General features: G+C 42.2%; 1 protein-coding gene across 1 annotated transcript in view; it reads right to left on the bottom strand.

The window, feature by feature from the left end:
- LOC126279787 (odorant receptor 43a-like) overlaps window positions 1-17,814 on the bottom strand; it is a 55,343-nt gene that overhangs the window by 181 nt on the left and 37,348 nt on the right. Inside the window, exon 6 of the mRNA XM_049979709.1 lies at window positions 9,676-9,831. Coding sequence (XP_049835666.1) covers window positions 9,676-9,831 — 156 coding nt within the window. The remainder of the gene's footprint in view (window positions 1-9,675; window positions 9,832-17,814) is intronic.

The following is a 17,814-nucleotide window of genomic DNA, read 5'->3' as shown; positions in this document are numbered from 1 at the left end:
AACTCTTGTTGAAATGGAGGAAATGTTGTAAAAGTCAAGAGTCACAAGAAAAAACTGTGTATTTTGTAAGATTTACATTTCCTCCTAGAAGTAAACAGTGCCAGCAACAGGAAATTGTTAGTGGAAGACGCTATAAATTACTACTCTGTCTCAAAAATGCAAATGCGCAAGAGGCTATATGCTGTAACATGATCGCAAATTGCTGGTCGTAAACACTAGTGCGTTTCAACTGCCACAATCTGATCTTACGTAAATATGTTGCATAAACTCGTCAAGATAACCTTTAATTAGTGCGATGTAATATCAATTTTTCAACTAAACTGTGCATGAGCGTCTGTGTCGACACAGTGTTAGCTTAATAAGTGAGGTTTTAAAGTAGCAGGCACAGTTATTTAGCGAGAATTGATTATTATACAGTTCACTCAGTAAGAATAATAATAGTAGACTACCAATAGCTAAATAGAAACATAGAGCAAGAAGCTGAGATTGAATTCCCATCTTGTTTTACACTGAAGAGGCAAAGAAACTGGTGTAGGCATGCGTATTCAAATACAAAGGTATGAAAACAGGCAGAATATGGCGCATCGGTAGGTAACGCCTCTAAAAAAACAACTGTCTGGCGCAGTTGTTAGATCGGTTACTGCTGCTACACAGCAAGATCATCAAGATTTATGTGACATTGAACGTGGTGTTACAGTCGGCGTACGAGCGATGGGACACAGAATATCCGAGGTAGATCATGTGAGAACGGGACCAACGATGCCTGAAGAGAATCGTTCATGATAGAAGTGCAACCCTTCCGCAAATTGCTGCAGGGTTCTATGCTGCGCCATTAACAAATGTCAGCGTGCCAACCATTCAACGAAACAATAGCGGTAGGGGCTTTCGGAGGCGAAGTCGCACTTGTTTACCCTTGATGTCTGCGTGACGCAAAGCTTTACGCCTCGCCTGGGCCCGCCAACACCGACGTAGGATTGTTTTGAGTGGAAGCACGTTGCCTGGTAGGACGAGTCTCGTTTCAAATTGTATCGAGCGGATAGACATGTACGGGCATGGAGACAACCTCATGAACCCCTGGACCCTGCATGTCAGCAGACGATTGTTCAAGCTGGTGGAGGTTCTGTAATTGTGTGGGACGTATGCAGTTGGAGTTATATCGGACCCCTGATACGGCTAGACACGACTCCGACAGGTGACAGGTACGTAAGCATCCTGTCTGATCACCTGCATCTGCGGACTAGGGCAATTCCAGCAGGAAAATGCCACGCTCCACACGTCCAGAATTACTACAGAGTGGCTTCAGGAACATTCTTCTGAGTTTAAACACTTTTTCTGCCCACCAAACTCGGCAGAAGTAAACGTAAATGAGAGGTACGAAGGCAGGACGAGGCTATCTTGGAATTACACCTGTAAGCTGGGGAGAAAGGGGTGTTAAGTGAGGCAGAAGGGCAGTACCACTTGCTACGTATCTCGCATGAACGCCTCCAGGACCAATTGCAGCAAGGCGTGAACTTAGTGCAGGGCTCAAGGACATGTACAGAAAGCCACCAGAAACGATGAGAACCATGGAACATGGAACAGCTAACAAATCTGGAAGAGCAAGGACTGAATAACACTAGAATGCTGCGGGGTTTAAAGGCAGGACTAGTCAGTTATATCAAGCAGGCAACCAATTCTGTAAACCAGAATTAGAGTACAATACAGGCTCCGTTAGCCCTAATGGATACCCAGTTGCCTGTTGCAAGGCTCTTACGCCCGCTTTCCGGTGGTGTGGGGGACAATTTAAACTGTAATGCTTTAGTAAAATGGCAGTCGGAACGAGAAGTGTACAGAAATGCAAAAAAGGATACATAAAATGCAATGTTTAATTATTTTCAGGGGTAAAACCCATATATGCGATCTATTGGACCGGATCTTCTAAATATTCGAGAAATGTTGCACTAGAAACTTTCTCTAGCATTCCCAACTTTCTCTAGCATTCCCCGCGACCTATAAGCTGGCAAGCCAATATGTTGCATTCGAATTCCGCTGGCAGGGCCACAACACTACTCAGATGGCATGATGCAAGCCAGCAGACTGACAACCGAGTGATGGGTTACCTCAAGCTGCTTGCTCTACGCACTCGCACGTGACTGGAGGCACTGCCTTAAAGACCAGGACAGGCTCGTGTAAACGAAAGCTGCTCTAGGTATGCTGTATCTGTCGTCGACTGTTGCCTCAATCCAGAAGTACTCCACACCAGCCATCGATCCAATGTTGATCATTAAGTCTCAACCGCAACTAGTTACTGTCTCCGATAGCCGCTGGTCTACGGGCCATGTCTAGCCCTGATACGGCCAGGAGCTGAACGGGTGCCTTCCAGCTGAGGCCTAATCCCGGCTGATATCAACCACCTTCACAGTGTCTTCTGGGAATCCTTTATATGCGGTCTGAGGTATATATCATCCGGATCGGACTAACTTCTGTCTTCCCTGATCATATTCTGATGCCACAGACCTGTGTCTGCGGGCTGCTGATACTATATCCTCCCTTGAGATCCCAGACTGAGGGTGCAGTGTATCCTAACTCCACACTGCTGCTGGGGCACCTGGCTACGCCCGCCAACGCTTAACACTGCTTGTTGGCTGTGGAGTATCAGCACCTGATGTAGCATTACAGGAACCTATTTATCACACAAGAACTGTGCGCTGCCATGTGATACTGAGCAAAGCTACTACCACCGCGCCACATGCTGCCTTGTTTGGCTGTGGTGAAAGCGGTTGCCCAGAGTCTGTACGCGGCACTGGAACATTGTCTACATGGCATGTATGAATTCTACTAAATAATTATAACAAGTATGTAGTTATTACGGTTTCATTTGCGATTCCAGGGCAGCTATCGAGTAAGTTTCTTTTGCCTGCTACCCAGCCAACCATTCTGCGATGTCATCTCGACTCATTATGGGGCCGACAATACTCGAACCATTCTGATGAATGATAGTGGAAACATCAAGAAAAATCACAAAATAGTCAGACGACTATCTTTGATTCCACAATTCAGCGTTTCTGTCGCCCAAATTTCCACCTCTGCATCTACGACCAACCTATCTCTCTGACTAACGCAGTCGAGTATTAGGAACTAACTGTCGACAGAAAACTAACACGGAAAACACAACTCCTTACCATCCAACAAAAATCCCAGAACCGATTTAAACCACTAAAACTATTAAAGACCGAATCTGGTGTCTGCATCCTTCTACGATTATCCTTGCTCATAAATATGATTGATATGGTCAACCGGGCGAAACTGCTATCAGCTGCAGTGTTACTAATGTGGCATAACAGGACACGGGGAAGAGGACTGAAGGCAGAATGGGGAACACAGCGGAAAAGCCCGGTATGCGAATGGTCACCTGTCATTAAAAGGCAGTAGTCACACCAAGGCTGTGAGCGGCGCACCCAGTAAACATTAGCACAACTGAAACGTGCGCAGAGGAGAAATTTTTCTTAACTGTCCTAGTAGACGGAAGGAAATGTAAGTTTTTATTGGACAAATAACGCGTATGTCTTTGGCAAGTTTGGACCTAGTAGGATTACAGAATGCATTATCGTGAGATTTGTCTGTCTGTTAATGGCTACCGGATGTCTGGTAACCATTATACCAATCATTAAGAAGGATTTTTATGGTTATCCGTCTTATATATGGGAATTTGATTTTAGATTGTGCCGAATATCGTATATTTGGATTGATTCCCCTGGTGTGAAGATTTTTTCGTTTAGTGTTGAATACAAGACAAGTAGTTCGTTTCTGTACTCATTTGTATGTACTACGGAGGTCACCATGTTGTCACTTCGATGAAAGAACAAGCCTTCCTTAGACAGAATCTATACTTGACACATATCATGTCTCGTTTCTAAGGATTCAGTGCTATAATCCACTTTTATCCTTATAATTTGATGGGCCTTTTATTCAGAATAGTTTTACCCCACACTTTTATGATCGTTCTCGTAAGTGAGTGGATAGTCAATATATTTAAACTAGTAATTTTATGCAAGAGCAGGTTTATAAGGATAGGAGAAATGAATGAATACTTATGGTGTAGTGATGATATAAAAGATAGACTTTAGTCGTCCAAGTAAGTGGGTGATTAGACGTTTCAATGATTGTTGTTGACTTGTGTCAACCCTTGACTATATTACGTGTATACGAGAGTTATACTTTGTATATCTTACTGTGTACTCTTCTTTAGTAATTAGTTACTAGATGAATTTATTATTATTATTCTACATATGTGACGAACTATTTTGACTGACAACACCCTGTTTACTTCTCTTTGGAGCACTGTTATGTACTTGATCGTACTTTTACTAGTGCAGGCCTATTAGAATTAGATTATTTTACACCTGAGTTACAGCCATAAATGAGTCATCGACATTGAATGGTACATTTTGGTGGCATGTTAGCTTACATTTCTCTTGTTGGCATGAGTAGATACATTATTTGACTCGTGTGTATTTACTTTACACCATTGACTACCTTTTAATATATTAACTGGGTTCCACACCATTCTTCCAGTTCACTTGTGTATCGTATCGTTATGAATGATCTTGTTTAAGTAAACTATTTCACTTTGTTACTTTATACTGATGACGATACAGTGTTATGCAAACGTAACTCCTTTCCAACTTTCCCATCTTTCACTATTTACAACCAAAGGAATCATGCCTTGCATATGTCTGATTGGCAATGCATGTTTTCCTTCCTATTAGTTAAATTGCACACACAATGAAGGGTTTAGAGTAATATTTGTCGCTTTTAACACAATTTTAGTACTGTTTATGCCTATATTATTATCTCTAAGAGTAACGGTTTATCACCTAGACTTATATATACCCCCATTTTATTCAGATGTCTGGTATTGACCTGTAATGGAAATAACCTTGTATATATAACCTCATTTGTACTTATTTGTACCATATAAGTTGCTAATATCTAGGTAAACTGCATCTTAATGAAAATGACTACTTTTCATGAAATCGTCCTTCATATAACATGTTTATTTTGTACAACAGCTCACAGACTACTGATGTCTCACATTGTTTGTTTTGTGTATGGTGTGCTATATAGGGCCTAAAGATGGCGTTGACGCAACGTCGAAACTAATAGCCAAATAAATATGAAATATTAGGTACAGCTGGAGGAGTTTCGTTTTTAATAAAAATTATATCACCTGATGTCCCACCATCACCAAATTTAAATATGGATGTACGAAGATTAGTAGGAAGGAGGTGGTTAAGATGACTGTGATACAAGTTGTGTGGAGTGGAAGGGTAGTGACATGTGTTCATTGGTATCAGCGATACTGATGGAGGTAAAACATTCAGGGGATTTATGGAAATTTTGCTTCATATAGATGATGGTTATTATTTTGTCTTACAGTTACATTTCCTATGTGAACATCACGCTAAAATTGACCTAGAATAGTGTGCAGTAAAACTCTATGGCACATAGTTTCATCTGGGTAAAATTGCTGTCGGACCCACACTTAACAACTTTCATCTCTCATGAAACACGAACCAGTTATATGTGTGCTTGCCCACTAAGGATTAAGTTGGAGTACTGAGAGGTACAGGGAAACTACTATGGATGACCATAGGGAACAGATTGTTGATGCATGGTTGAAGCATTGAAGGAGAATGATCACTTCGATAAAGCACAGTGTTGTGTATGAAGAAGTGTTGTATACTTATGGGAGACAGATGGTGAGGATGTAGTTCCCCTCATAACAGATAGCTTCGGGACTGCATTACACGAGACAGAGGAAGTGAAACACCTAGGAAGAACGCAAAGATTAAGATTGCAGGACTTGCTAGAATTTGAAGACTTGTTTAGTCCTAATAGATCTTTGACAATGTCCCCGGTAACACAGCACAGAATCCCAAATGGGAATAAACCACTATTGTATCGTATTTACTGTGTCCTTCTTCACCTATAAATGATGATGGAGAAATTCATTAATCAACAGCTATGTTATAGGATTATTGAGGAAAGCACCTGGCCTCGATGAGTACCAATGGTGATTGTATACAAAACAAGTAAGGATGGTACCAAAACATTTCGTTTTTGATGTACCTATATGTAACATAATAATCGTACGATTACAGACGCATATCCGATACTGAATGTAATATAGACTTAGGAGAATTTGGTAATATGCAGTTACTTATCCACCACGGATCTGCTGTGTCCACGTAAATAGGATGTGGAATATTATCTGAAGAGCAGTGCACCAACTGCACAGTGGGCTGAATTGATCCATTGCACTGGGGACATTTGAAATGATTAGTCTGGAAATCTTAGGCCCTTTTTCACAAACACCGTCAGCGAATCGCTACCTACTGACAATAAAGGTAATTTTTCGTTATGTGGAAATGCTTTCTTTCATTGCCATTCATTTACAAAGTGTTTCGGTTTTATATACAAGTGTATATGTTTTGTGCGAGAGTGTACCAAAAAATCTTGGAACATAAGGATATGTAAAGTAGATAATATAGGAATTATGAAAGAATATTTCAGTGTATTTTGCTTGAGATTTTAAATTTCAGCTTATCATCTTTTGACAAGTTTTATTCATGTGGTGAGTTAATAGTTAACTGGGAGAAATAACTTGATTTGATTTATCTTGGTAGTGTAAGAATTTGCTAGAGTGTTTCGATTTTTAACTGCCCTACCCGATGGACGGATCACCATCAACAATGTCACATACCCAGACTTCATAACACGCTACACAGAGGTATGGCACTTAGACACTGACGCCAAGACTGGTCACCACCTCTCTTTCCCTGGCCGACCAAATATTGGCAGCGAAAATTTTCCGTGAGATTTCGAACCGTAATACCGTAATATATCCGAGTAGAGCGTCACTGCTGGAGTGGGTATTGATTCTTCCTGAATAATTTCTTAAACTTCAGCCTACTCTTCATCACTACTACACTGTGATCTGTAACTATATCTGCTCCTGAATAAGCCTTGCAATCAGTATCTGATTTCGGAATCTCGGTCTGACATGATGTAATCTAACTGAAATCTTCCCGTATCACCCGGCCTTTTCCAAGAATACCTCCTCGGCTTACCGTTCTTGAACAGAATATTTTCTATTACTAACTGAAATTTATGACAGAACTCAATGAGTATCTCTCTTCTCTCGTTCAGTGTCCCACGCCCATATTCTCCAGTAACCTACTCTTCTACTCCTTCCCCTACAACAACATTCCAGTCCCCCATGACTACTAGATATTCATCTCTCTTCACGCACTGTATTACTCCTTCAATAGCCTCAAGTACTTTCTCTACCTCTTTATTTTCAGCTTGCAACGTCGACTAAACTATTGTTGTCGCTTTTGATTTAGTGTCTACTTCTGATGAGAACAACCCTATTACTGAACTGTTCATGGTAACACAGTCTCTGTTCTACTATACCATTTAAAACGACTCCTAATCTCGATATGCCGTTTTTTGCTGCTGTTGATATTGCGCTATACTCATCTGACTAGAAATCATTGTCTTATTTCCACTTCACTTCACTAACTCCCACTATATCTATATTGACCGTTTGCATTTATCTTTTCAGTTTTTCTCGGTTCCCTACTATTTTAAAAAATTCCAACGCCTCACGCCAAGACTCGTAGGACGTTATCCTTTTTCTGGTTATCCATGTTTTTCTCGTGATCATCTCCCTCTTGGCAATCCCCTCCAGGAGATCCCAATGGGGGGATATAAGGATTTTTTTGGCAATGGAGAGATCATCATGACAGTTATTCTATTACAGGCCATACGTCCCGTGGATACACATTATGTGTCTACAATGCAATGGTTTCCATTGCTTTCTGGGTCCTCATGTCATTAATCATTGCTGATTCTTCCGCCTCTAGAGGCAGTTTCCCACCCAAAAGGTGAGAGAGTGCTCTGAATCTCTGTCCGCTCCTCCGGCCATCTTTGACAAGGCCGTTGGGAGAATGAGGGTGACTTCTTAGGGCTAAAGTCTTCGGCCGCCAATGCTGATGATTTCTATCCGAGGACGTTTTGATTACTAATCAAAGACGTTATTCGTAAGGTACTGTGCTATCCTTGCTATAAAGACACTTAGTAAGTTGTTACGAGGTCGAAAGCGGGTATGAAAGTTGACTAAAGTATAATGAGCAACTGGAGCATTTGATTTCAACAGACATAAGGATAAGGGTGCAAGATATTTTAAATTCTCAGAAAAACAGATGTAAGCTATATTTAATGGCGGATGATGTACTATATGTGTAATAACCGAGGAAGGAGACCAAGAACGAAGTGCTCGAATTAACTCATTCTAAGAGAGGGATGCAGATTTTCTCACGTGTTAATCGTCGAAGAAACAATTAAGGAAACAAAACATTGGTTTAGGAGGAGGATTAAAATTCAAGGACTAGGGATATCAGAGATGAGATTCACTGACGACTTTGCTATCATCAGTGAACGCAAGGAAGTCTATACTGAATGGAATAAACAGTCATGTGGGCAAAAAATGTGAAGTGAAAATTAATCTGAAGAAAGATAAAGCAATGAAGAGTAGCTGTAACAAGATTACAGGACCACGAAGTAGACCAAATGAAGGAATTCTGCTACGAAGTAGCACATGATGGACGATGCAAGGGGGATATAAATAGCAGACTAATAAGGGAGAATAGAGCATTCCTGCCCAAAAGATGTATACTAATGACAAACATAGGTCTTGGTTTCAGGAAGAAGTTTTTGAATGTACTCTTGAAACACAGCATTGTGTGGAAGTCAGTCATGGACTGTGAGAATCCGGAAAATAAGAGAATCGAAGTCTTTGAGATGTAGCGGTACAGAAGTACGGACTGATAAGAGATGAAGAAGTTCTTCGTAGAATGGGTGAGGAAAGAAATGTGTTGAAAGCAGTGACGCGAAGGAGGAATATAATGACGCGACATAAGCCAACGCACCAGGGAATGGTAAGCATTGTACTAGAGGGAGTTGGAGAGAGTAAAAAATAGAGGAAGAAAGAGACTGCAAAAAAATTCAACAAATAATTAAGGACATGAGGTGCAATTGCTGCTCCGACATGAAGATATTGGCAGAGGTGAGGAATTAGTGGTGGGCAGCTGCAAACGAAAGGGCTGATGACACAACATGAAGGGTAATTTCTTTTCAAACTGTCAGCGCTTGAGGACTGTACACATCAGCTTTAATTCTGTTTCCTTGAAATGTGGGCCCCTACTTACTGTTAGACGACGGGCCCTCCGTGAGGATGTAACTAACTCGATCTTGATTCCATGCGGGGGGAATAACTCACCATATGAGGCACTGGTCAGAAGGGATAGCAACTTCCTTCTTCGGTATTCGTAGGACACTTGACAGTGTCATTCGATACGAAGGCATATGATGATGAGCTACAAGTGGAATGAGGATAAACTCGAAGGCCCCCTTTAGCTATTGGAGAGAGACACCATGAATCGTGACGATGCTCTGAACATTAGTTTGGGATCTCCCGCTTTCTCTGTTTACGATTGAGGTCGTCACGTATTCTGCAGGTTTGATGGACAGTTGTGCTCTGAATTGATAACGTAAGTAGTACATAGCGATTTTCGTCGTATACGGACTTCTAGAGCCCCGATGAAAAACGGTAGAATCTTTTTCACTGACCTGAACCAACGTCTCTTTGGACAGCTTGCTCCTCTTGCCCACAATGATCTCCAAAGGACGCCCAGCCACCGTCAGGAAAACCAGGAGACTCCTCTTGAAGCGGGTGTCGCAGTCTGCCCAGCCACAACTGACGGCAGAGTTGACCAGCTTTTCACTCTGAAACACGCGAACGTGCCTATCTTAACGATCGTCACAAGAATACTGCATTGTCCCTTCTGTGGAACAACATTAAAACGCATTCTAAAATTAGGCAGTTTATGTATTATGATCTGACAAAAGCCATGAGATAGCGTTGTGCACACATAAAGATGGCCGCAGTACCGCGTACACAAGATATAAAAGGCAGTGCTTTGGCGGAGCTGTCATTTGTATTCAAGTGATGCATATGGAAAGGAAATTAACAGACTCTGAACGGGGAATGGTAGTTGGGGCTAAACGCATGGGACATTCCTTTTCGCCGGCCGCGGTGGTCTCGCGGTTCTAGGCGCGCAGTCCGGAACCGTGCGACTGCTACGGTCGCAGGTTCGAATCCTGCCTCGGAAATGGATTTGTGTGATGTCCTTAGGTTAGTTAGGTTTAAGTAGTTCTAAGTTCTAGAGGACTGATGACCACAGCAGTTGAGTCCCATAGTGCTCAGAGCCATTTGAACAATTTGAACCATTCCATTTCAGAAATGATCGGGATATTCAGTATTCCGAGATCCATAGTGTCAACAGTGAGTCGAGAATTCCATATTTCAGGCGTTACCTCTCACAATCAACAGCGTGGTGGCCAACGGCCTTCATTTAACCACACGTAAGCAGCGAGGTTTCTGTAGGGCTGTCAGTGTTAACAGAAAAACGACAGTGCGTGAAATAACCGCAGAAATCGATAGGGGACTTCACACGAACGTATTCGTTGGACAGTGCGGTGAAATATGGCGTCGAACGGCTACTGTAGCAGATGACTGACCAATGTGTCTTTGCTAACACGATGAGTTCGCCTGCAACGCCTCTCCTGCGCTCGTAACCATATCGGTTGGGCCGTAGACGATTGGAAAACCGTAGCCTAGTCAGACAGTCTCCATTTCAGTTCGAAAGAGCTGGTGGTAAAGTTCGAGTGTGTGCAGACCCCACGAAGCAATGGGGCCAAATTGTCAAACAAGGTACTGTGTAAGTTGGTAGTGGCTCCATATTGTGTGGGCTGTGCTTACATGGAGTGGACTGGGTCCTCTAGTCCAATAGAACCGATCATTGACTTTAAATGTTTATGTTAGGCAACTTGGAGACCATTTTCACCATTCATGGACTTCATCTTCCGAAACAAGGATGGTAATTTTATAGATGACAACGCTCCACGTCACTGGACCACAATTGTTCGTAGCTGGTTTGAAGAAAATTTCGGACAATTCGAGCGAATGATTTGACCACCCAAATCACCCAGCATAAAGCCCATTGAACATTTGTGGGGCATGATCGAGAGGTCAGTTCGTGCACTTCACCGGCAACGCTTTCGCAACTGTCGATGGCTATAGAGACAGTGTGGCTCAGTATTTCTGCAGAGGACTTCCAACGACTTATTGAGTCCAATGCCACGCCGAGCTGCTGCACTACGCTTGACAAAAGACAGTCCTACAAGATATTAGGAGATGACTTTTATCACCTCAGTGTATAGAGGGTAGTCCTAATTAATCTTTCACCACTTGAGAGCCCTCATGAAAAACCACTGATCATAGGACATTGATATTTTTCAAAAAAATGGCTCTGAGCACTATGGGACTCAACTGCTGTGGTCATTAGTCCCCTAGAACTTAGAACTACTTAAACCTAACTAACCTAAGGACATCACACACATCCATGCCCGAGGCAGGATTCGAACCTGCGACCGTAGTTGATATTCTTTTTTTAAATTTTTTTTAAACATTTTTAAGGACAGATAAATAAACGAATAAACCGTTTCAAGAAGTACATTTTAATTTGTATTTGTGGAAGTAACATTTGTTAATTGCGTACCATGTTTACGTTTCAGGCTACAAACGTTGCTCAGTGTGACGACCAACCGCCATAGAGACTGCTCTATTGCTGTTCGAATCATCTTACGTAGGATGTGGGTTACCACCCTCCCTATGCCCATCTTCAGCTTCCAGTCTGTGTTAGATTCAAATCCGGTGTACTTGGTTGCCACCCCGTTTCACGTTCTTCAACCCCGGTGCTGAAACAGAACCTCTTAGCTTTCTTTTAAATACATCGATACTCGTGAATAGCAGCAGAACTGTTGATGTTGTTTTGGCAGAATAACTTCATGAGAAAAGCCCTGCTCACCTTGTTCAGATCGTCCAGAGCCATGTTGTCTGTCTGCTATTGTAATCCACACTCAAGCTTGTGGTTCATCCCTACCTCGACTTTGCAGTAGCAGAGCCTATCGGCACGTCATGACAATAATCCTACTGACAATGCAAATACTGCAGCCCACAGTCTGATCACCATTCGTGTAAAGATGGGTATCCGTAACATAAATAGTTTTCCGTCTATATGGCCGAAGCAGCGAAAGTTTAATTATAACCGTCCTGTACACCTACAGCTACTTTATGTGATCGTTTACTGTGTGTAAGCGAAACTGGCCCTCTTGTTTACTTCCACTTAAGATCACAATAATTGATACATATTATGAAGCTATTTACGATTAACTAACTTGAGGACATGAAGAGTTTGTTGGGGCTAAGGCATATCAAAAACAAATCTTTCGGCAAGTCTGTACCACTGATGTTGACAGATAAATGATGCGAAGCGGTATCACAGATATATTCCATTTCAATATATTGTAGACAGTGCCTGCGTTTTGAGCGTCAGTATCAGGGTGTCCCAGGAGAGATTCTCAGTAATCGGCGATATGACATGAACTATCATTTGAAGCAAAACAATCTAGTAAACATGGTTTCTACAATAAATACCTAAGAGCTGTGACCACTTGTTCATATTTGCCATTGTGAAACTTGTTTCTTTAAATAAACGATCGTAGTTCTTAAGCTACCCATTTTAGAGCCCATATATACTGGACAATTTTTTTCTTTTATGGTCATACTACCTCTCCTCAAATGATAAAAGCAAAGGGCTCGCAGTATAAGAGATTTGTTTCATAGTATCTAAGATGAAGAAGTGCTCATAGCTCTTGACGTTTGGAGTAAATAGCAATTGCAAATACTGACTGGTGGGTCACACCGAACATAACAGGGCACTGAAGTTCTGCGTACTGCTCTCATGACGTGACTCGTATTGCCTCACAAACCACAAATTTTTCCGTTAGCTTCCACTGAAGGTAGTCATAATGTTTTCTCAGGCTCAGCACTCCGTTAGTCTGGTCTACTCTCGATCGATCTGGTAGCTGTAGTTTTAATCCACTGTGATGATTATTCCAGAAAAAATGAATACCACCCACATGCCACTCAGATCTTTAATACATTTCATTGGTGCCACTTTCCATTCGTTAGTCAGTTTGCGTGGTGTGAAGAGAAATATAATCAACTTATCCTATGCACTTACCACGTGACGTCTTACGACCATTAACGGAAAATTCTGTCAGTCGCTACAGTTGTTTCTGCGGCTGATGCTTATACTACTGCTTCAGTCACTCTTATCATAATTCTCTTGAGTTTTCATACCTTCTCAGCTACGATGGGCTTCACGGGTGAAGTGCCAGGGGGAAGAAGCAAAAAAGTCGATTTTTGTGAAACTCGAGAGAAATGGATGTCAGTAGTTGAACTGTGATTACATCAATATACATAAGCACATACAATACTTTTTACTTCATAAATCAAGCATACTGCGTGCGTCGAATGTGGAAATAATAATATTGGCATCCGGTGTGTTCCCGAATTAAGTAATTTCCCAAAATGCAGTCATACGTCATTCTACACGGGAAAAGAAACGGTAAGTCAAGCAAAATACGAGCAATAATTGCATTATAATTACGAGTATAGAAATTTTTGATTGTGATAATACAGTGATAGTACTCATAGCGCGTATGTACACTACTGGCCATTAAAATTGCTACACCACGAAGATGACGTGCTACAGACGCGAAATTTAACCGACAGGAAGAAGATGCTGTGATACGCAAATAATTGACTTTTCAGAGCATTCACACAACGTTGGCGCCGGTGGCGACACCTACAACGTGTTGACATGAGGAAAGTTTCGAACCGATTTCTCATACAAAAACAGCAGTTGACTGGCGTTGCCTGGTGAAACGTTGTTGTGATGCCTCGTGTAAGGAGGAAAAACGCGTACCGTCACGTTTCCGACTTTGATAAAGGTCGGATTGTAGCCTATCGCGATTGCCGTTTATGGTATCGCGACATTGCTGCTCGCGTTGGTAGAGATCCAATGACTGTTAGCAGAATATGGAATCGGTGGGTTCAGGAGGGTAACACGGAACGCCGTGCTGGATCCCAACGGCCTCGTATCACTAGCAGTCGAGCACCACAGGCATCTTACCCGTATGGCTGTAACGGATCGTGCAGCCACGTCTCGATCGCTGAGTCCAAAGATGGGGACGTTTGCAAGACAACAACTATCTCCACGAACAGTTCGTCGATGTTTGCAGCAGCGTGGACTATCAGCTCGGAGACCATGGCTACGGTTACACTTGGCGCTGCATCACAGACAGGAGCGCCTGCGATGGTGTACTCAACGACGAACCTGGGTGCACGAATGCCAAAACATCATTTTTTCGAATGAATCCAGGTTCTGTTTACAGCATCATGATGGTCGCATCCGTGTTTGGCGACATCGCGGTGAACGCACATTGGAACCGTGTATCCGTCATCGCCATACTGGAGTATCAACACGTCTCGGTCACCTCTTGTTCGCATTGACGGCAGTTTGAACAGACGTTACATTTCAGATGTGTTACGACCCGTGGCTCCACTCTTCATTCGATCCCAGCGAAACCCTACATTTCAGCAGGATAATGCACTACAGCATGTTACAGGTCCTGTACGGGCCTTTCTGGATACAGAAACTTGTCGACTGCTGTCCTGGCCAGCACATTCTCCAGGTCTCTCACCAATTGAAAACGTGTGGTCAACGGTGGCCGAGCAACTGGCTTGTCACAATACGCCAGTCACTACTCTTGATAAACTGTGATATCGTGTTGAATGTGCATGGGCAGCTGTACCTGTACCCGCCATCCAAGCTCTGTTTGACTCAATGCCCAGGCGTATCAAGGCCGTTATTACCGCCAGAGGTGTTTATTCTGGGTACTGATTTCTCAGGATCTATGCATCCAAATTGCGTGAAAATGTAATCACGTATCAGTTAAAGTACTAGGGCTATCCACAAAGTACATTAAGTTTTCGTTTGTGTCCGTTAGGGGCGGGGCTAGCGCGGCTATCTTGGTGTCATGGCATTCCGCCGCTCAGTCGGCATCCTGCCGTGCTAGTGAGAGGTTCGTGCTGTACTCCGTTGAGTGACTGTGACAGTCTGAAATGTCAGTGTTAATTGAAAATGCCGCGAAGTGTGAAGTGTGTGCTGTAATAAGGTTTCTGACTGCAAAAAACTGTACACCGATAGAAATCTATCAGCAGCTTTGTGAAGTGTATGGGGACAACACAATGGCCGAACTGACGTTCACGACGAAGAGCGAAGTGGAAGACCCAGCATAGTGACTGCCGAAATTGTCGAAAAAGTCGATGCCGTGGTTCTTGAAAACTGGAATTTCACAATAACGGAACTCTCTATGAGTTTTCCACAAATTTCACGAAGTTTGTTGCACGAAATCACTACCGAAAAGCTTGGTTACCACAAGTTTTGTGCAAAATGGATACCAAAAATCTTGACAGAGATTCACAAAATTCAGCGAATGGCTGCAGCGTTAACGTTTTTGGACGCTTACGAGAAATATGGCGACTCATTACTCGATCGCTTCGTTACTGGTGACGAAACATGGGTTAAGCATGTGAACTGCGAGACTAAATTGCAGTCAATGCAGTGGGGGCACACAAATTCCCCCAAAACCCAAGAAATGTCGACAAGGAAGGTGATAGCGACTGTCTTTTGGGACAGAAAAGGTGTGATTTCTGGATTTCCTGGAAAGAGGCACTAGAATAAACTCTCAAAGGTATTGCCAAACTCTGCACAACCTCAGAAGAGCAATACAAAACAAGCGCAGGGGAAAGTTGGGCTCAAAGATCTTGCTGATTCACGACAACGCCCGGGCCCACACGGCAAATGCCACTCGTGAAGTTCTCGAATCTTTTAAGTGGGAGTTGTTTCCTCATCCGCCGTACGGTCCCGACTTGGCACCGAGCGACTTCCACTTATTCCCAGCAATGAGGAAGTGGTTGGCTATGTGCACCGTTTTGAGACGACGCACAGTTTCAAGAAGAGGTAACCACGTGGTTGAAGGCGCAGGCGGCCGAATTTTACGACGAAGGAATTTCCAAGCTAGTCCATCACTACGATAAATGCCTTAATTTAAATGGCAACTGTATAGAAAAGTAGTATTGAAGTGTGGCTTTCATCTGTATATAATAAAAAATTTCCAATACTTTATTTATTTTTAATTCCAAAACGTAATGTACTTTGTGGATAGCCTTCGTATAATATATTTGTTCAGTTAATACCCGTTTATCATCTGCATTTCTTCATGGTGTAGCAATTTTAATGACTAGTAGTGCATGTGGGTCATGTAAGTGAAGAACTTCGTAATAACTAGGGGGAAAAACTTAATCATGATTTGTAAATCTTTTTCATTTTAACTCGAAACTGGAAGAAGAACGGAACTGTTCGCGTTAGATTACACTGAAGAGAAGATAACTGCAGAGATACTGTGCACTAGACAAGTAAGAAATTCCAAAGTTAGACAATTCTAAGATATGGGCAGTTCAAACAAGACACCCATTGGTTGACATTATCATGGTGTCCTTATGATGACATTTTGGATTCCTCAGTGATAAGTCGTTTGATATTTCAGTATAAGGCAGTGCCTGGATTCAGATAATATTATCTCAATAGGCAGAGTTTTGAAAAGCTATATTTCAGCGCACTTTGAAGCAAACAGTATTTGAGTTAAACATTATTTTCCATTTCTTGATTGACTATAATTAAAAAAGGTGGTTTACTTTTGGATTTCCCTGAAATCTTGTTGTGTTTCCATGGCCACGCACAGGGAATGTAATTTTGATGTTCTTCCGGCCACCAATTTGATTGAGAGTTACGTAATGAATGAAGGGGATGACGACGAATTTTTTATTTTGATCACCAACACAATCACAAAATATACAGGATGTCCTAGGAGGAATGTTCAGTATTCAGGGGTGTGTCAGAAACCATCACTCGAAGCCACAAGTCAAATAAAAATGGCCTCGAAAGTGCGTATATTAAGTGCTATGAGCAATTGTTCATCTTTGCTTCTGTGAAACGAATGTCTTCTGTTGAACTAGTGATCCTATCTCTTACGCTATGCATTTTAGAGCCCATGTGTACTACGTTATTTTTTCGTGTTTTGGTCACTACTATTTAATCGTAAAATATAGAAAGCAAACAGCTTGCAGTATGAGAGACTTGTTTCACAGTCTCGAAGCTGAAGATGTGCTCATAGCTCTCAAAGTATGGAATTTAGACTGCATGTTTAGTGGAGCTTTTCTGCTTCGGATGATGGTTCCCGTCATATCCCTGAATCTTGACCATTCCTAGTGTGACATCCTGTATACGGTTCCTCAGTACCCTCATCCAAGACTAAAGAGATGAAGTGGAAAAGGAATGACATCACTTTATTTACGCCATTTTCGGCAATGCATTCAATACAAACATAAAATAGATTGTCCTGTTGCAAAAACATGGACACTGAACGAATACATCGAAAGTTGCCGCCTAAAGTAAACGTCATAGATTGCTGTGTTTGATAGAGATACATTTCTTTGCAAAGTCTATGCAGACAGCCACCTTCTTTTTATCTTTCCTTGCATCCAATCCACTGGGGTGGGGGGACAGATTGCAGAAGAACTCTGCTCTACTCTCTAGTGGCAAAGTGAGTCAAGACTGAGTTGCCTCATTCTTTTCCTGTACAGAAAACTTTGAATACTAATATCTCTGAACTAGTGTGGCTTTTTTTCCAGTTTTAACGCTTCAGCAGATGCGTATGATCAGTCTGAATCGAAAT

This window comes from Schistocerca gregaria, chromosome 1 (genome assembly GCF_023897955.1).
Source record: "Schistocerca gregaria isolate iqSchGreg1 chromosome 1, iqSchGreg1.2, whole genome shotgun sequence".
Taxonomy (NCBI): domain Eukaryota; kingdom Metazoa; phylum Arthropoda; class Insecta; order Orthoptera; family Acrididae; genus Schistocerca; species Schistocerca gregaria.
The sequence above is the reverse complement of the archived record's forward strand: the minus strand, read 5'-3'. Positions and strand labels throughout refer to the sequence as shown.